Here is a 20577-nt window from a genome sequence, read left to right as displayed (position 1 = left end):
TTTGTCCATCCTGAGGAGCTAAAAATCTATGTAGTTTTGCTGTGCTACAAGATCATCACTCTTACAGTTGGCAGTTTCAGGCTACATATACAGTAGAAACGTGTGATAACGCTTTTCTGGGATTGTTGAGAAGCCCCAGACTACAAGCAGGGCAGGATGTGTTTGCTTCTCCAAACTAGCCTAGAGAATGGTTCTAGGGTAGCTTTTTCCTGGGACTTGTGGTATATAGTTCCTGAGAAGTTGCATTATATGTTCATACTATAGGTATAGACCAGGGGGTGGGGAACCCCTCTCAGCCCAAATGCTACATTCTCTTATAGACAACCTTCTAGAGGCATAGGCCAGTGGTGCACCAGGTGAGGACCAAAAGTGTGTAAACATACTTGCACATCCCTCTCTATTCTCCATCCAGGCAAACAAGAAGCATAATCAGCGTTCCAGGATACATTCTAGCCAGGTATGCACACTCAAGGAGGTGGCAAAACAGGACTGGTGAAGAAGGGGGGTGGTCTGGGGAGGGTCCCAACCACCAAATAAAGAGAGGCCTGCAGGGCTGCAGTTGGCCCCTGAAAAGCCTCATTTCCTGGTACAGGCTGATTTTAAATTTCAACTATGAGAGATTGTGTCACATATGTTGATCAAGTTACAACGGCCCGGTTGCCTGGAACAAAGATCAGAGCAGAATCGGTTGTATCTGGCATTATTTCTTTATTTATCAACACAAATTTCCTTATGAATAAAACTCCTACAAAGTTGGCCTCTTAAGTGCCACAATAGAAAAGTGGAGTACATTGTAACAGGATAAAAATTCCACTAGGGTAAAAAAACAAAACACAGAGTCTTAATATGTTATATTTATACATTTTAACAGTACATCTTTAGATCTCTTTATCCTCACAATCGGATACAATTGCTCACTGAACTTAAGGACACTGCAGAGGAGTCCCACTCCACATGTAAATGCAATACAATGTCCACAAAGTACCAATACATGGAAACATAAAAAATAATCAGTTATGTGTGCAGAGGAATAGCATTGATTGTTGCTTGTCATAACAGCATTTATGGATAGGTGAGAGTATGAGTCATGCATCATGTGGGTTTAGTTATTACAGCAAGTTGGTTTCAAATCTGATGTATTTCCTGTTTTAAGTCCTGAGATAACTATAAACCCAACAAGAAGACACGGGGTGGGGGTGGGGATAAAGCACAGTGTTACAAATGCCTTCTCAGACTCAAGTCCCATTGAGTTCAATATGAGGAAGTATAATAAATATTTTTTGCTGTGATGGAGTAGATTAAATAAAGACTAGAGTACCATACAAATCAGGATTGAAGGACTTCACACTTTTTAACTTTAAAAGGCACTACATATCAGCATCTTTAGGATTAAATTAAGCATGGGAAACTTGGTTTAGGCATTATAGTTTCTTGGTCGATAGTGCAACCCTAGTAACACAACAGAAATAAGATCCTGTTGACATACATGCCAGAACACAAGTGAGCCCCTTACACTAGGGTTGTCTGAGAATTCCACCAGAAACAGAAGTGGAAGCAGAAATTGCTGCAAGTTGCATGTTTGTTGGTCAGTAACAGAAATGTGAATATGAGTTAGGTTTGCTATTGTTCTTTTCTTAATCGGCAAACATTATGTAAATAACTGTGTTATTTCCTGAATTGTTTTTGACCTTTTCCTTCCACTGAAATTGATTACATAATCAATTACCTAATTAATTACATTAGTTTTGGCCATAGTGGTTAGCGAGATGAAGATAGGTTTTATCAAAAGCTGAAATGTAGCAGAATGGGAAAAGCATTGATTTCAATGAACTGAAGACAGGATGGAAATGGCTGACTCCTTACATCCTTACTTTTGACAGGAACATTTCAGGATGTCCCCTTCAGAACTTGTTCATCACATGCAGTGCTGCAGTTAGGCTTCTGCAATTACTTGATTTGAGGTTATCACCCCTCTATTATTATCCATTCCAGGTCTCCCAACCACGGCCACAGTCTCCTTTCTCTTAGCAGACCAAGAGGAGCAAGTGACAGCAAAGGTTGCAAGGTTCTTAGCCAGGGCAATTAGAATAAGATCCACTATTTGACTATTGATCCAAATCTCCCCAAATGTTTATATAACTGATTTTTTTTTTTACCTTTATCCTCTATATACTGCATTTTGTTTGTTTTTATTGCTACGGCTGGTAGCTGATGCAAATAAAGATTCATTCATTCATTCATTCATTCCACTGTTACTTGTTTTGCTGTCTGCTCTGGTGCAATTTTACATAATTAATTCTGATCTTATTATGTTATTTCACACTATTCAGTTCAATGTAAAAGAAATGCTATGCAAATGGGAAAAACAGTGATCAAGTATATATCATTTGTGGACTGAAACAGCAACAAAAGCGAACATTGATTGCTGGATTGATTTCTGTTCTGGACAGGGGACAAAAAAGCAAACTGGCAATTTCCACTCCCGCTTCTGTTGGAATTACCTGACATCCATAGTGAGAACACGGAGTTATTTCACATATAAACATAAGCATATACTTGCTTCCCCAGCCCTTCATAGTTATAGAAAACATATCAAGCCCCTGTCTCCACATTATATGTGGAAAGGAGGCGTCTACCTAAAAACAGATGGTGCAGGCATGCCAAATTCTCTCTCTCTCTCTCACCCACCCACCCACCCACAAACACACTTGCATTCTGACCTTCCAAGGTCACCTAATTTAGTTTCCATTAACTATCAGCAACAGTTAATACTGCAATACAATCATCGTACACACTTCACTTTAAAAAAACAACTATTTACACAAAGGCATTTTTGTTTTCTTTTTTACCAAGGCAGTTGGGTGATAATATGCTGGGTAGGTGACCTGTTGCAATGCTGCTTGTACACACATCCCCCCAAATCAAACATAAAGCTAAATGAGGGCCTGCACCTAAGCATTGTGCGGACCCCCCTTTTGTCCCGGCTCTACTGGTAAATGGAGATTGTGCTCTGTAAACATTTTCTCTGCTTCCACATCAGCTAGCCATCTACTCAGAAGAACAGCCAGATGACACCAGTATAACTGTGCCTTAGGAACTCACATTTCAGCAAAAACAGGTATTCACTGATGGGGCTAAGTACACTGGTGTGTTAACACTGAATAAACAACGCTATGCTACCATTTGGACACTTCTAAACAGGATAGTGAATTGTGAAACTGAACTGCACAAACTAACTGAAATAACAGTAGCAATGGATTGCAATAATTGCAGTCACACATTCTCAGGTATTTCACTTTCTTAACCACAGTTAAACCTGTTTCACTCTGAAACTTCTCTCTTCCAGTCAATGTTAAGTTTTTCTCTAAAACCTTAGTTTTTGACTTGTTCAATTTGAATCCTGCCACCTGACCAAATTCTTGAATTAGTTCTAAAACTCTTTTAGTACTAGATTCTGGCTCTTGTAACGTTAAAACTAGGTCATCTGCAAATGCTCTCAGTTTATACTGTTTAGCTCCGACCTGTATACCTTTAACCAACCGGTCCCTTCTAATCATGTTCAGCAGGACCTCCAGGACCGATATTAAAAGCAATGGGGAAATTGGGCACCCTTGTCGTGTCCCTTTTCCTATCTTAAATTGTTCCGTAACCACGTTGTTTACAATTAATTTAGCATTTTGTTCGATTTTTTGTACTTTTTATTACAACTAAATTATAGGTAAGACTTTTTCTTTTTTTAAAAAAAACCTTTCTCAAAAGGAGTTTGCTTTATTTGCATTAAAACTGAAATGCACTAACGGTCAGGCAACATGTTTTTAACATACGGCAAACAAAAAAATGTAGGTGGCAAATATCTAAATTCTGAAGGAAGGCTGTTCAATATAGTAAGTGCGACCACCATTGAGAGAAAGACATTTTACACTTACTCTCCAAAGTATCCACATGGCTGAAACCCTTTATCTGTTTTGAATACTTGGTATAAACTAATACTGGCTAAACTATATATGATCTTGAATAAGGTCACATAAACAATGAAATACAACACAGAGAAGGCATTGGGTTAAGACTGTGCTCTGTCAGTTACCTAAAGTCAACAACATGGTAACAATATTTGCATGCGTTTGGTTATAGCAAAAATTATTTCCCTGTGAAAAGCCATCCTGTCAGTACATTTCGAAATGTGTTACTCCGCTGTAACCTATAGCTGTTCAGTAATCCTCACAGTTATTTATGCTTTATCAACCAACACAGCATCCACAGTGGTAAAGTCTAGCTTTAGGATTGTCTTAGGATGTTTTTGGTATTTAACATACACACTCACACATAAACATATATTACATGTTTGTAAACTTCCATTTAAGCACCAGCTTCCCATCAAAATGAAGTAAACATTTCGGTAGTGAAATCAAGTGTTCTCCATACCTGAGCCTTTGTGCCAATAGCAATACATAACACTCAAAATCTATGGTGCAAGAACCAGTTGTCAGGTCATGTCTTGGCACAAAGTCTTTCTTATATGGAAGCTAACAGCAAGATGCATAAATTGCAAGTTGTTATTTATGCACCCCCCTCATCTACCCATAATAATGGCTTCTACTCATTATTTTACAGAGTTATTCTGCTTTCTGTTCTTGGATTAAATGGGAGTCTTTAGTCCTAGAGATACCATCATCATTGGAATAGTTTCCTGAGTCTTGGCTGATCTCTTCCAACTCTTTCTGGTCTTTAAAGTCGGTCAGATCAACTTCATTTAGAATGCTACTGTCAGCTATGACAACACAATTTTCTGTTGGCTCTTCTGAAGTTAGCAAGTAGGAACTGCGCAAATCTTTTCCTTCAATGTTCTGCAGGTGGGAAAGTACACAGAAAGTAATGAGAATTACTGATGTCTACATACAGGGTGCTATAAAAAGCTATTGTGTTTGGTTAGAATAATGTACTATTAATATTTATTAAGGATGGGGGTATGGTTGGCATATGAAACACTGAAAAAGATAATAAAACCCCTGCTCTGAAGCATTAAACAGGCAACACCAGTCACTAGAATACAGTCTGAGATCAGGAACAAGCGATTTAGAACCACGGTACACATTATGTCTAATGCATGGCTGCCCACACCAAAGTTTGTACCCACATATTTAGCTTCTGCTTCCCCATCCATAATGGCTCCTAACTTGTGCCCTGATGTCACAATATTTGGCACCTCCCCGTACCCCTCCAGTCACTGATATGACACAAGTAGGGATGGGGACAATCAGTTAGATGCAGAAAAGTGATACACAGAATTTTGTAACATCAGTATACAAGTTAAGCTCTCCTAGATGTCCTAGTGGGAGATGGGGAAGTTAACTGTGCAGCTTCTGTTTCTGGTAACAGCTGCTTCTTTCAAGAAGCAGCTGCTTCTTTCAAGAGAGAAGTAGTGGTAAAGAGACACATTGGAGGCAAAAGGAATTAGTACAGGAAAGAGTTGCGCTCAGGCTGCAATGCAAGACTGTACATGCTGACTGCTATGTGGTGAAGGATGAATCTGGTTTCAGCTTGTAGCCCATTGACTAAATTGGCAACAGCCAGGTGCATTATTACTCAAGTGCTGATTCCTTGGAAAAGCCTTCTGATGTACAAACAGCCAGGGTGCCCACCTGTCCATCACCCAAAGTCACAGTGACAGCAGGTAATAGGCTGTTGCGCTGAGCAAGGCTCTTTTGCAAGCCTTTTCAAAGATTGGTGTATCTGTTCCCAAGGAGCTTGAGATCAGTGCCTATCTGCTGATTGGCAAGAGAGGTTTACTTTCAATCCCTGATGTGCAACTGGAAGTACCCTTTAAGGCTCCCTCAGGAGGTGGTGGACTCTCCTTCCTTGCAGGGTTTTAAGCAGAGGTTGGATGGCCATCTGTCACGGATGCTTTAGCTGAGATTCCTGCATTGCAGGGGGTTGGACTAGATGACCCTTGGATCCCTTCTAACTCTAAGATTCTATGATTATGCACTGACAGCCACATTTCCACCTGCCCCTGGGGGGGGGGTGACCTTGCAGGCAAAACTGGCACCTATGCCAGTTATTAGGCCAATTATTATTATTTATTATTAACTATTGTTATTATACATTAAACAAGAGGAAAAACTAAAATAATGTAAGGAGTCTAAATCCAGACTAGGGGGTGTTATACAGGATGGACAAGTGCATTAACAAAATGTCTCAAGTATTTCCCCCCAAAAATCCTATTTGTCAAGAATAATGGGTCTATTTGATGTTTATTCCTATACAAGAAAGAGGTCCACTACATAACAGCAAAGTCCTCAGGCTCGGCATCACTACTCAGAACTTTAGATGAGAAGCAAGTTTTTCAGAGACAACTATGTGAAAAGTTTCCCCATACGATCTGTCTGGAGTGTTTTATCATTGTGTGTTTATGGCTCCAGGCTACTTTAGAAGGAAGGTCGACATGTACATTCAAATAATGAAAACACCCATGGGCCGGAAGTTCTGAACTCATGCTGTAAATACATTATTGAATGCATTGTGTGATCTCCGATGTTATTCATAGAGTAGACCCACTGTAGTCAATAGAGGGAGAAGAGCAAGGCAGCAGGATCCCTGTGCTGGTGCTGCAGTGGAACCAATCTGCTGCTTCTGCTGCTGTGTCTGCACTGTGCCTGCACCACATTCCTGCTGCCTTGCTCCTCTCTGTCTCAGTAAGGGCAAGTCAACTTTCACATTCGGAAGATGAGAAAACAGCACAGCCACGCCAGCTGCTATTGGATGTTATACACAGCAAGATGTAAGAAAAATGCCATTTCTATACCCACTATTAGATCTATAGGATGTCCCAAGTAATATGTCAGGCAGATTCACTACACAATATATTCAAGGGTAATGCAATATATACACCCCAGTCCAGAGATCCTTCCATGAAGAGGAACTCCAGGTGCAGGCATGCCATTTTTGAGCCTGCAACGACCTATCTGTTAAGAACACTGGGAATATCTCAGTTTGCGCACACATTCTCTTTCTCTCTGTGTAAATGGCAAATGTATGCTTATTGTAAGCACTGCATACATAATAAGCACCCATGATGTGATTTCTAGAATACTTGTCCTATAATTTTACTACTGCAAATAGCAAAGTAATAAAAGCCATATATACATACCTCTATGATCAGTGGAGGGTGGCATGATGGAAAGAATGCATATTTGATCTGCTTGCGTATATAATATATAACACCAACTAAAACCACTACTGAAACAATAACACCAAGAGTAATTCCAAAGACTTTAAAAATGATTGGATATAAAGATTTTCCTGCAAAGAAAAAGGAATTAAAATGAGTTATATATTGAAAAAACTTCTGCAATAACCACTTTCTTAAGCTTATTTTTAAAGCCAGTAACTTAAACTTATGGCACTTGGAAAGTTGTTGTGGCGAGAAAAGATTTTGTGAAGGGGGGAGAGATGGAGATATAGTGCACTTGCTCACTCTTCCCTATACAAAACCTCAAAAATTAAATCGGTTCCAGTAAAAGTGCACGCTAATAATTGTCAAATTTACATATAAGATACCTTTCTTTGTCAACCTTTCTTTGTAAACATTCCATGTTAAATAAAAAGTGCATGGTTTTGGGGTATTTTTCATAATTATCCCAATGTGCCAATCTTAGTTTACAATTAACTTCTGTTCAGTTACTTGAACTAAGCTTACAAATTTGTGTTCTGTTCTTCATATAAAGTTATATACATAATCTGTATTGATAATGTAATAAGGGCAGGGTATAAATCTTACCACTAGTGGTAATAATACCACTAATAATCAAATATGAGCCAAGGTTAATATATTCTAAACCAAATGTTAAAAATTGGTGATGTTGTCTGCATATACAACCAAGAGATTGGATTGTATACATACTCCTGTTTTATGGTTTTATACGGAATTGTTGTTTTGTTGTACAACATAGGATTTCAGAAAAACACATCACTTTAGATTTTTTTTAAAAATACAAAGCAATGTATCATTTTTTAAAAAACCAAACACTAAAAATAAGTATTTCATACCTTTGGCAGTTTTAGTGCATGTTTCACTGCTAAACTCGCTACTTTTATTATATGCTGGAGCAAACGCTTGTACTTTTAGGCAGTATAAAGTAGAAGAGCTCAAGTCTGGGATTATAAATTGTGAAGATTTATTTTCCAGTTTCTTCTGTATAACAACAACAAAATACATAACAATGTAAACCAGAGCAAGCACTTATTGAAAACAAAGCTTGAAGACTGACATTCTAACTTTGGGTGCAAGTTGTAATGGCTGTACTATATAGGCTCTGCAAATTCCAGGTATGCTGTACTGAGGGTCAAGAAAACATACAGCCAGGACTTGGCAACAACTGACAGGTGCCGGTGGGGCACTGATCCTTAGAACCTTAGTGCCTATGACTACTCCAACCAGTTGCAGCAGGCCTGGTTGTTGTATGTTGCTGAGCTATGCATTCTTTCAACCTCAAACACCTGTAGGATTAGCCAGAGATTGGCTATCTGTGTCAGATGGGCACCCCTCAGTGCATTTGGGACAGTGTGTGTCTAGTATTTTGTATGATGCTGGAGCACTTCACTACATACAGGCACATTTGACATTGAATTAGCTAGCCAGAGAAACCATATTCAGCATAAACCTGAAGGGGTTATAGATGGCCTAGAGAAAGAACAGGAGGGCTACATTATGAGTCAATTTTTAAATACATGCTTTTATCTATTTATTTTTTTAATGCATTACCTTGTCTTGTGGTGAAGAGTCTGCCCAGTACCAACCTTGGTAAATCAACTTCTTATAGTGTTTACTCATCGGATTTTTTTCAGATTCTCCCGGAGCAGTAATGAAAATGTTAAGTGAATTTTCACTGGCATTAATCTTGACACCTGGTGGGCCCAGTTTAGCTTAAAAACAATGTTATACAATGTGTTAAAACATTTGAATTCAACAAAACATGTTGCAATATAATGCTGTCGCTAAAGCTCAAGCACAAGGCAAAATCTCTGCTTCAGTAGAATGTAAAATGAATTAACTGATGGAAATTGTGATACTGTGGTATGTTAAGTTGCAACATATATACACACTGTTGTTGTTGCTATTGGTTCTGGGGGCAAGTTCTAAATCTAAACACATATTTTTGAGGACATCTGGGAGTTTTAGCAAGCAGCCACCAGGAACTAGTGATAGGTAACTCCAGTTCATTTCAATGGCCCTGGTGCCATTGTGGTACACAAGAGGTTGCACAGCAGTAGAGCTTGCTGAACTTTCAAACTGTTATGAGCTATAAGTTGTGAAGGTCTTAATTTTTTCTAACCATACAAGAAGAAAATGTAACAATGTGATGATGTATAGGCTGCTGTACAAGATTGCAAAAATTAACAAATACATACACAAAAAGCAGCAACTATAAATGATAATGCATATCAGAAGAAGGTGACACTTACTGTCTTCTATAGGCTCAAATTTTAGCATTTTAGACCAAGGTGATTTACTATGGCTATTCACAGCCTGTACTTGGAGATAGTAAATTCCAATGAAGTTGACGGAACGTGATAAATCACAGTATTTGGTTGTAACGTTTTCACATCCAGATACACTACGCCAGTTTTTTGAGATATCATGAGATGTCTGTGCTTCAAAACCACTATAAGAACAACAGGTTGATTAAATAAGTACAATACCTGTATCAGCAGACAGTTCCTAACTGTTGATGTTTACTTGAATGTTAGCTCCACTGAGCCTCATGTGAGCTGCATGGGATTGCAGGGTTAATCAGACTTGGCAGTCAAATTGATCTGACACAATTGACAATTTAATATGTCGTCTTTTCATAGAAGGGACAGCAAGTAACCACCACATACTTCACCCAATCAATGACCTGCTTGAATCCTTTGGTTTGCAGTGTTCCAGCCCATGCAATGGAAGGATAACCCCTCAGAAAAATAGCCCATAGCGGTGAACCTTTTTGGCCCATTGGTCGCCTGTGGTGGAGCCCACCTGCCTATCCTCTAGTATCATACTGACATCATGTGCTTGGCAGGTAGGTTGGCCCACATACCTGTGAAAATTGGCCCTTGGGGATGGGGGGAGATACCATCCAAGCAGAATTAAGCTCCTCACACATCAGATAATGGTTTGCAAACTGGTCCAATCAAATTGCTCATTTTCTCAAGTCCTCCTGCTCAAAGCTTCACAACTTCCTTAAGTTACCTATCAGGCTTGCTTTTTAATCCTAAATTAGATGGAATGTAAAAAGCTAAGACTGAAGACAGGCATGGCAAGGATTCTTACTTGAGAAACTGTACAATGAAGCTCACATTTCCATCGTACATATTATCCCAATGCAAAATGAAGTTTGTATTCAGTGCGTGAACCTGGAGCTTTTCAGGACGAGGCAGACCAGCCCAAGCTATAAAAAGGAGGAAAGAAAAAATTACAAACAATCCATCCAGTTAGGTTCATGAACAATGTTACACGTCAATAGTTTGGAACTCCAATCCTATAAAGAGGCCAGGACCAAAAGGTCACGAAGCTTCTGAAACTCAGGAGTTGCTCACCAAACCATGCCCAGGGCATATACATATACCATATTATACAAATAAATGCCACTAATATTATGCAAGACATGTTCTTTACAAACAAAAAGCATGTTCTTTACAAACAAAAAACAAGAAGCACCCTGCTTGATTCTAGCCACAGAATACCCACTTCAAGGAGATTTATTCCCCACCCCCCCCCGCCCAGCACACTAGAACAATAGAAAATAATTACCTTTTGGTGTCTGTATACAGGTGTCTGGACTATTGAAAGCATTGTGATCAACCATATGTACTTTAACCTTCATGCAGTAAGCAGTCTCTGGCTCAAGGTCTTGAATGCTTTGTCCTGGAAAAATATCCTGGATTTTTTCCTGCAGAAACAGACAGTTGCATGTAACATATTACGATTGTTGATTACTTCCATGGGCAGTTATTTTTATGTGAATCCAGAAAAAAAGCTAAGATAAAGTAATCTTTTATTGGGTCAACAATACTAATATTGGTATCATTATTTCAGAAAGACAGATATACAGTATGACATCTATAGCTTGAATGAACAGATTGTATTTTATTATGTATCTGAAGGCAGCTCTGTTTAGGGAAGCTTTTAATGTGTAACAGACTATGGTATCTTAATATTTTGTTGGAAGCCGCCCAGAGTGGCTGGGGAAACCCAGCCAGAAGGGCGGGGAATAAATTATTATAATATTATTATTATTTGAACATTTTAAAAACATGCTCAATCATTCAATGCCAGTTAAAGGACTTAGGATGCAAAGAGATCCAGCTTAAAACATGTTGGTCTGCCACCTCTGTTTTACTATACTCAGCAAAGTGAGTATCTGCTTAGGTCAAATTTTATCCACAACATAAAAATGGCACCATTGTGCGTAAGACAGAGCTTCTTTTTCAGTTTTTCTGTTTCTGCAATGAAATCCATCACTATATTGTATTTTAAAAATCTTACTATCAGGAAGATAATCTGTACAACAAAGGCTCATCAGGGCCAAATGGTCTGAGCATACAACAACTGCAGACTGCCCAACTGCAGACTGTCAATTAGCTTCTTGGTCCAATTTGAAGTTCTGGTTTTGACCTATAAAGCCTTAAACAGTTCAGGATCACAATACCTTGAGGACCACTTCTCTCCATATGAACTGACACAAACCCTGTGATCAGGTCTGGAGGGTGGCAATACCCTGCAGTGGCTCCCGGTCTGTGGAATGCTCTCCTCAGGGAGGCTTGCCTGGCGCCTTCATTACATATCTTTAGGCACCAGAAGAAAAAAAAAACATTTTCCCCAGGCCTTTGGCTAATTAAACAATCTACAGTATAGCCTTTTAAAGTGAGTGTGTGTTGGGGGGTGTTATTGTTTCATTTGTTATTATGTTGTGTGTTTTTATACTGTAAACTGCCCTGTGGTATATAAATTTAATAAAGAGTAATAATAACATTGGTTTAAACATAACATGCAATAGGATATGCACATAAAATGCTGCATTTATTATTTCTAGTGTTATTTATACTATGGAATTCTGTTCATGCATTTTGATATAACGTTTAATTCCTTGCCAGATGTAAACAGATCTAGATCCTGTTGGGGAGCTGTTCACATGTTTGGATTTGAGCCTGTAGACTACTTCCTGGCACCTCTAAAGCTGAAAGCAAGCAACTAAGCATCTCATGCATTCAGGTTACACAAGTAAGCTAAGATACTGGCAAAGAGCTCTCAACACAAACTGAACCACTACCATGTGATTTTGCAGGCTAGCGAAAGCACTATGGAGTTCCATGGGATTTCTAAATAAATGGTCATAGGAGTGCAGTTTTAGATATTTAGCATTTTTTGCTCTGGAAGTGAATACATGTAACACATGATTTAAATGTGAAGGAATATTTCTGCAAACAAAGCAAAGTGTGGAGAAATTTAGCACCTGAGGATAGGATGAGTTTTTCCAGATAGTTAGCTTGTAGCTTAGAGACATGTCCCACATTTTTCTTTGCTGGTTTGCTTCAGGACTGAAAATGATGATTTTCACATCTCCTCCATATATTGATTCTAACTGAACTCTTGGGGGACCGACTTGGGCTGCAGACCAAGATAACAACATAACTTAAGTACACTTAAAACTTTGTACTATTCATATTCATAGTGCTTTTGATGAAGCAGCATACATTCTGATTATGGTGACTCTGCTCCCAACCACAATAATAATAGTCATAATAGTAATAATAATAATTTATTATTTATACCCTGCCCCCATCTGGCTGAGTTTCCCCAGCCACTCTGGGTGGCTCCCAATCGAGTGTTAAAAACAACACTGCATTAAATATTAAAAACTTCCCTAAGTGATGTTTGCCACAAAGTTCACTCTTGCATAGCTGTTTTACCTAAAAAATAAATAGCTAGTGCAGGGGGAATAGAAAAACTAGACCGTGACAGTAGCAGGAAGAGAGAGGGGCTTTAACTTTTGCCCCTGCCAGTCCCAGTTGAAACTGGGCCCCTCCTTGCAGGTTATACACAATGAGAATTTTTATTCCATTGTGAACAGCAGGTGTGAGGTAGCTGTGTCTCATTCTAACAGGGACCATAGCAGGGTCAAAGAGTAAGTACCCTCCCTGTGTGCCACGGATGCACTCCAGCTCACCCAACAATTACATGAGTGCATATTACATAGCATATGTCACCTCTAGTTTGGCCCTATGGAGGCAAAGAAACAATAAACTCCTTGCTCACCTTCCCTCCTACCTCCTGCAGCTGGCGTGATTCTAATCCCACCCCTCCACCACAACAGACAGGAAAGGAGAGTGGAAGCAGGATTAGCACCAGCGTCTAGCATTCTTGGGCGGCTGTCAGGGCCCCAAGACTGAGCAGCGTCAGGTGGTGGCTGCACCTAGCTTTTTAATTTCCCACAATACACTTGACCTAGCACCACTCTGGGGCATTTCCCACAATACACTTGACCTAGCACCACTCTGGGGCTAGTCGAAGCCACCCAGCACTGCTTGGAATGCTAACACCACAGCTGAAATTTGAAACTAATACTCTATTCAATGAACTATGAAGCAACCAATACTGTGAAGTTGGAATTTACTCATTATCGTTCACAGTGAAAAATAACATTTCACACCAGTGTTTCTCAACCTTTTGGGCAGCAATGAGTTCCCCCACCCCACCCTGGACTTTAAAACAGAACTCAATTGTGTGACACTCTCCTCTATGAGAAGATATTCCTTCACTTTAAAAAACAACCCATAATTCTGAACAGCCACTGTTTGCCACCTTCAGTGGATGGAGGCTGTGATCCTAAACACACTTACTAGGGAGTAAGCCTCAGAGAGGAACAGTTTGGTATCTGGAAGTCAGATAATAAAACAACTAGGCATTTGCAACTGGTTACCTGTCCCATATTTAACAACTGCATAAAGCATAACTTGAATAAACTAGGCACACATTCATACCTTCTGTATAAGGAGAAAATACTAAATAAGCCCAGGAAGAGTGCTCTTCTCCTGTGTCTGCTCTTACGCTCACATTATAAAGCTGAAAATAGTCTGTTATAGCTGATGAAAGGTCACATTCTGTGATTCTTACAGCCTGACACTCGGGAATAAGTGACCAGCTTTCAGCATTGCTCTCTTCACTGTCTGATTCACTGAAAGAACAAAGCAAAGCAGTCATCAGACATTATGGATCAGTAAGCATTCCTTACAGTATCTTTGTGTAAAATTCATTTCAATTTTGATCCACAGCACCTGGAATGCAAAAAGAAGGGAGCCGCATTTTTATTTTTCCAATTCATCAGTATCAGTCTTTTTGCTGTGTAGTTCTCAACATATACATAGGCCGAGCCATACATATATGCCCCTGATTTTAGTTGTCCACTCGTTCAGGGATGGTATTCTCATAGTGTCCGTCCCCCGCCCCTGCCAATTTTAACAAATAATAATTTTGGCAGTAGTTAAGAGATGTTGCATTAATCCCATGTCTTCTATTAGTACAATTTCTTTAACATATCCAAATAGCAAAATTAGAGGATCTGTGGGTAAAGTAAAGCCAGTTATTGCTTCAATTTCCATTGCTATGTCTTTCTAGAATTTTCTAATTTTGGGATAGGTCCAAAATATATGCTACATCATAGCATTTGCAGTTTTACCCCTCCAACAGGCACAACTGGCTGTTCTGTCTATCTGGTGTCTTGTAAACATTTCTTTGGCAGATACAGCAACTCACGGACTAGGACGGAACTCACATACTGAAGAAAAGCTCCAGCAACATTTCAAAAGTCTCTGTTACAAGTCGTTGATGTGAGTCACAGTACAACTGAGAACTTACCTTTGGTACTGAACTGAAAAGGTACCATTGAGGCCACATGAATTATTCCAGAGCCATTTCAGAGTGATGTTCGTATCAACAATGAAAACTGTAATGTTCTGAGGTGGTTCCAAACATGTCAACCCTATGGATATTTTTGAAAAATGAAAAGAATTATGTCAAGGCTATAATAGACACAACTGCATGCAGTGTGCCATTAACCACCTTCTGCACTTTACTGAAGGACTTATTAAGAGAGCAACAGGAAACAGACATGAAATGCAAGTAAGCAGATCATAAACATCTGCAGAAAAGGAAGTGAAATATGGAGATTCCCTTACCTTCTTTCAGAGTAACCCTGTGTTGAGGTGGCATAATATTGACAACATTTCTGATTCTTATGTTTTCTAGACAAGGTACTTTCTATTCATGTCTTCTGAGGAAGTAGTCAGTTTTTAATGTTTGCTCCAGCAAAGTCATCAGAACAGTTTAAAGCACACCCATGCAAATGTGCACTTGCTTTTTCAGCAGTTTTGTGCAATTTGAAGCCTATTATTATTACATGTATAGTTTGGGAAACTAGGTCTTGTAGCTGATGCCTACAGAAAGTAGACTTTAGCTCTACTAAAGCCTCAGGCACTTTAAAGCATTATGCAGGATATCTGCAGGCCCTTTGTGGTGCTTTGAGGTCCCAACTACTAGACTTCAAAGCACCCAATCATCTGCCGTCATTGTGACATCAAGTGATTTGCAGGTGGGAGGTCCCACCCATCTGTTCACTTTGGCCTGCACAGCTAGGACCAGATAATTACCGTATTTTTCGCTCTATAAGACGCACCAGATCATAAGATGCACCTAGTTTTTGGAGGAGGAAAACAAGAAAAAAAATATTCTGAATCTCAGAAGCCAGAACAACAAGAGGGATTGCTGTGCGGCGAAAGCAGCGATCCCTCTTGCTGTTCTGGCTTCTGGGATAGCTGCGCAGCCTGCATACACTCCATAAGATGCACACACATTTCCCCTTACTTTTTAGGAGGGAAAAAGTGAGTCTTATAGAGCAAAAAAATACAGATTTGTCCACAGAGCACACAAAATTCCACAATTCTGGCATACCTTATTCCAAGAGATTTGTATGAAGAAAATATGTTATTTACAGTATTTGTTTTCTGACTCTTTCCTAATGATCTCTAACATGAAGCTCACCTTTTTCACAGCAGCTGTACATTGAGTCAGCATTTCTATCACATTATCCACCACAACCTACAACATCCATTTCCTGGTCAGTCACTGGCCAGGTCTCATCAGTATATCTGTGAAGCTGGATTTTTTTTTGTCCTAATATACATCACTTTTTACTTATTTGCACTGAACTGCATTTGTCATTCTAATTCCCATTCATCCAGGCTGGAGAGATCTTTTTGGAGCGCTTTGCTATACACCTTTTTGTTTTAACCATCCTAAATCATTGGATATCATCAGCAAACTTGACCACCTTATTGCTCACCCCTAATTCCAGAGAAGAAAATAAGACTTTGAGTGAATTAGCTTCCCCATTAATATTTCCCCATTATTCCCCATTAAAGGGGAAATACACAAAGGATCTAATGAAACATTGGACTTCACTTATTTATGAAGTCCACATATTTTTTTTAAAAAACACACCCAATATCCATGTATTTAAAAGAAAAAATTCAAAGAATAGGCCTAAAAGGGGACCAATGCCATCTAGTTTTACAACTCTTGCTGGAAAAAGAATACCTAGATGCAAAAGGAGACAGGGCTTCTGCACCTTTAATAGCTGTGTGATTCTGCTGTTATAAAGTTAAATCAATACATTGAAAAAGAACTTTTCTTCCTGTGACCTCTTGTGATCCATAACTGCTGTGTCAGCTTTTTCATAAGAGGTATTTCCCCAGACTTTTTTGTGCCACTTCAATAAGGGAAGTCCTTGTAAATCTTTCCAGTATTTAGCAATCTGAGTTCTTGCTGCCACTAATAAAAACCTAACCAGTTTCTCACAACATCTTGATTTTTTCCAGGGAACACATTTCAAAAAGCAAGTTCTGGTGTCTTTTGTAATGGTGTTCCATTTATCTCCGAGATCTCCCAGTCTTCCCACATATGGGTGAACAACTCCACTTTGCCACATGGTCTCCGACAGATTGATAAGGAGGTTTTAGATATACATGGCAGTCTCAAAAATGTTAAATACAATTTTTGAACCATTTGGAAGGATGTTTCTCTGAACATGGTTGAGGTTGATCTATACAGGAATTTATCCCACAGACAGAATGCTTTTCTATTGTTATATTCCAATCCTTTCCCCATAACATTCTAAAACTGTTTCCTACTTCCGGCCAGCAGCTACTGCAAATCATCTCTGCAATTTACTACTACATCCACACCATACCCTGAAATACATCTGTACCCTCTCCAATTTATTGAAACTGAATCCTCTTTAGCCCTCCCGTCTAAATGTGCTAAGACACAAGCAGGAACAGGCAGGGCAATCATTGTTCCTTCTGGGAACACTCTGCAGCCTCCCTCAGACAAATACTGATCATGCATTGGTTGAATCCTTTGGCTGGAACACACAGTATCTGTGGTTTACCCCTTTGGCATCCATTTGCTTCTTCATACAGTCAAACTGAACACCTACAGCTGTAATGTGAACTTCCTGGAAACATTTCCAATTCCAATTAAAGGTAAAGGTACCCCTGCCCGTAGGGGCCAGTCTTGACAGACTCTGGGGTTGTGCGCCCATCTCACTTAAGAGGCCAGGGGCCAGCGCTGTCCGGAGACACTTCCGGGTCACGTGGCCAGCGTGACAAAGCTGCATCTGGCGAGCCAGCGCAGCACACGGAAACGCCGTTTACCTTCCCGCCAGTAAGCGGTCCCTATTTATCTACTTGTACCTGGGGGTGCTTTTGAACTGCTAGGTTGGCAGGCGCTGGAACCAAGCAACGGGAACGCACCCCGCCGCGGGGATTCGAACCGCCGACCTTTCGATCGGCAATCCCTAGGCGCTGAGGCTTTTACCCACAGCGCCACCCGCGTCCCTTTCCAAATTCCGCGTCCTAATTCCAATTAGGGCCATCTTAATAGGATAATTTGCACTGGAAAATTAGAGTAATCTAATCTAGCATTTTTATTTAACTTGCAATTAGTAAACAATGCCCAAAGTATTGAAACTGCCAAGTCTCCTTATTACATTTTCAATTGGCATCCATTCATTGTTACTAAAGAGTTTATACAAGGGGGGGGGGTGCAAAAATAAAGCACTGGAAAATTGTTTGCTGCATATCACTGACACGAAGAGCCCTTCAGTGATGGTTATAAGAAACAGACTGACATTCTTTTACTATATTTAAGGTAGCAACCCAAAGTACTGTTTAAAAGCTGTATTGCTCCTAATTGTCAGGCTTCCCTTACAGGATACCACAGATAAAGACATTATTGTACAATTCTACAGTTGGCCATGCCAATGCATAGAATGGCCTTCGCCAACTAGATGTTTTGGGCTACAATTGCCATCCACTCCAGCCAACATGGTTAATGGTTAGGGACAGTGGGAGTTGTAGTCCAAGACATGCAGAGGGCTCCTTGGTCAAAGAAAGCTCAGTCATGTCCCAACATGTTTTCTGGTCATTATATAGTGCCATCAGCATACATGGCACCTTACAAAGTGTTGTAAGGAAAAACAGGCATCTCCCTGTTCCAAGGAGCTTTCAATTTAAACCAGACAATAAGGGAAAACAACACCAGGAGGGTTGAGGGTAGAGAAGATTAATGCAGTCAAATGAAGTTCCAACACACTTAAAATTTGGGCTGCTTTGGAATTAGGATTAAGTGAATATAGCAAAGGTTGTGTGGGTTTTGAGAAGAGCACTGAAGGGGAGAGGTAGTATCACAGATATTTAGGGAGGGGCAGGTACACAAGTGCTGTAGTATAGATACACAAGTATCTACCGAATAAAATATTACACACATTTTAAAAAGCAGGATTCAAAGTTCTGCATGTTTTACATTATGGGTCCATACAGCTTCCAAGATCAGAGGCAGCACACTAGTCACAGGAGAACACCAATGAGGGAGGTGTTCTGCCTGTAAGCATCCCATAGACATCAAGTTGGCCACAGTGGTAAGTAAGATGCTGTGCTAAATAGGCCTTGGGTCTGATCCAGCAAGGTTTTTCTTATGTACTCATCATAACAGGGTGCAATATCTATTCACAAAAACACACACGAGGATAAAGTTCTAGGACTAAATATAGAGTGCTGTTTCCTTCATGCATGTTACTACTTACAAGCAGCGCTTTTTTGGGGGGGTGCAGGGGTACACATACCCCTAAACATTTTGTGAATCTCAGTTTGGCCTCATTGAGGGGCAGTATTTCAATATGAGTAGGAAAACGAGAGTACCCATAAACATTTTTAAAAAGAAAAAAAACACTGCTTACAAGCCTTCACACCCTGCGCTTGTGGTAAAGGTCAAAACCCTGATAACGACAGCAAAGGGAAACAGCGGTTTAACATACAGCAGGGTATGCCCATAGCTATCCATATTTTCAGCGCCTATTTTATTTTGCTATTACAGTGGTACCTTGGGTTAAGTACTTAATTCGTTCCGGAGGTCCGTTCTTAATCTGAAACTGTTCTTAACCTGAAACTCCACTTTAGCTAATGGGGCCTCCTGTTGCCGCCGCGCCGCTGGAGCACGATTTCTGTTCTCATCCTGAAGCAAAGTTCTTAACCTGAAGCACTATTTCTGGGTTAGCGGAGTCTGTAACCTGAAGCGTATGTATCCTGAGGTACCACTGTATTGTGCGTTTTTGCAAGCTACTCCATGAAACACACCTCTTAACTTACCCAGCCATGCTACTTAACCCGTGCCCCCAGTATGATCCCACCAAGCAGCTGCCATTGGTTCATCTGGTCTTGTCTGCTACACTGACCAGCACGCAGGTCAGCTCTCCGAGGTTTCGGGCAGCGTTTTCTCCCGGCCCTGCCTGGAGATTCCGGGAGCGGAGTTGAGGGGGACGGACGGACCTTCTGCATTCTTCCACCGGGCCACAGCCCTTCCCCCAAAAGCCACCGCAGGCAAATCTACGAGCGCAAGCGAAGCGGAAAGCGAGCCCGATTCCTGGAAGCCCTGCATTATCAGCGCGTGCCAGCGCTCGGAGCGGAGAGAACTCGCGCCGCCTTTCCTGGAAGCGCGTCTTCCTATCCGGCAACGCGAGGCTGCACCAAAGCGAAAGCCCTCTGCTTCGCTGCCGACCCTCGCCCGCCCCAGAGATGAGGAGGAGGGTCGCCCACGAGCAACGGGAAGCCCAGGTGAACGCCCGCGCCCACCCCCAGTTCCTCTTGCTGAGAGGAGAGAGGGAGAAAGAGACACACACACACACAGGCGTCCCGCCCTCCCGTCCTCAGTCCCGAGAAAAGGCGGGCTCGGCGGCGGCGCCCAGACAGAGCAAGGCCCTGCAAACGCACCTGTGCAGAAAGGCGCCGCTCCCAGCGTTGCTACGGCTACAAGCAGAGCGCGCGCCGCCTTCATGGCGAGTCCGGGGCGAGCGAGAAGTCCCAAATGCCGAGTGACGTTTCCGCCGCCGCCGCTTGCCCCAAAGCCGGCCCCTGCCACGTGATCGCGACACTGTCAACAACAAGGAGGCTCGCCCCCGGCAGCGTCGCTTCCGCGCGGAGCATGCG

At 40.9% G+C, this 20577-nt stretch overlaps 1 protein-coding gene and 1 long non-coding RNA gene across 3 annotated transcripts; both read right to left on the bottom strand.

Moving 5' to 3' along the window:
* Positions 1 to 688: 688 nt before the first annotated feature.
* LOC128412987 (uncharacterized) lies at positions 689 to 3280 on the bottom strand. The gene is made up of 2 exons (XR_008330214.1): positions 2006 to 3280; positions 689 to 1938 (listed from the first exon to the last, which is right to left on the bottom strand). It is a non-coding gene; the product is annotated as an uncharacterized LOC128412987 (long non-coding RNA).
* Positions 3281 to 4184: 904 nt separating this feature from the next.
* Positions 4185 to 20557, bottom strand: IFNAR1 (interferon alpha and beta receptor subunit 1). 2 transcript variants are annotated; one of them, XM_053386614.1, is made up of 11 exons: positions 20362 to 20557; positions 14894 to 15017; positions 14020 to 14213; positions 12492 to 12646; positions 10790 to 10928; positions 10310 to 10427; positions 9463 to 9662; positions 8762 to 8922; positions 8047 to 8191; positions 7148 to 7299; positions 4185 to 4844 (listed from the first exon to the last, which is right to left on the bottom strand). In XM_053386614.1, exons 1-11 carry the CDS (start codon positions 20423 to 20425, stop codon positions 4614 to 4616), a joined length of 1683 nt encoding a protein of 560 aa, XP_053242589.1. In that variant the 5' UTR covers positions 20426 to 20557; the 3' UTR covers positions 4185 to 4613. The 2 variants fall into 2 exon arrangements, with proteins under 2 accessions (XP_053242589.1, XP_053242590.1); XM_053386615.1 differs by lacking the exon at positions 20362 to 20557 and adding an exon at positions 15214 to 15704.
* Positions 20558 to 20577: the final 20 nt, after the last annotated feature.

The sequence above is a fragment of the Podarcis raffonei genome, chromosome 4, assembly GCF_027172205.1.
Source record: "Podarcis raffonei isolate rPodRaf1 chromosome 4, rPodRaf1.pri, whole genome shotgun sequence".
NCBI classification, from domain to species: Eukaryota; Metazoa; Chordata; class Lepidosauria; order Squamata; family Lacertidae; genus Podarcis; species Podarcis raffonei.
The sequence above is the reverse complement of the archived record's forward strand: the minus strand, read 5'-3'. Positions and strand labels throughout refer to the sequence as shown.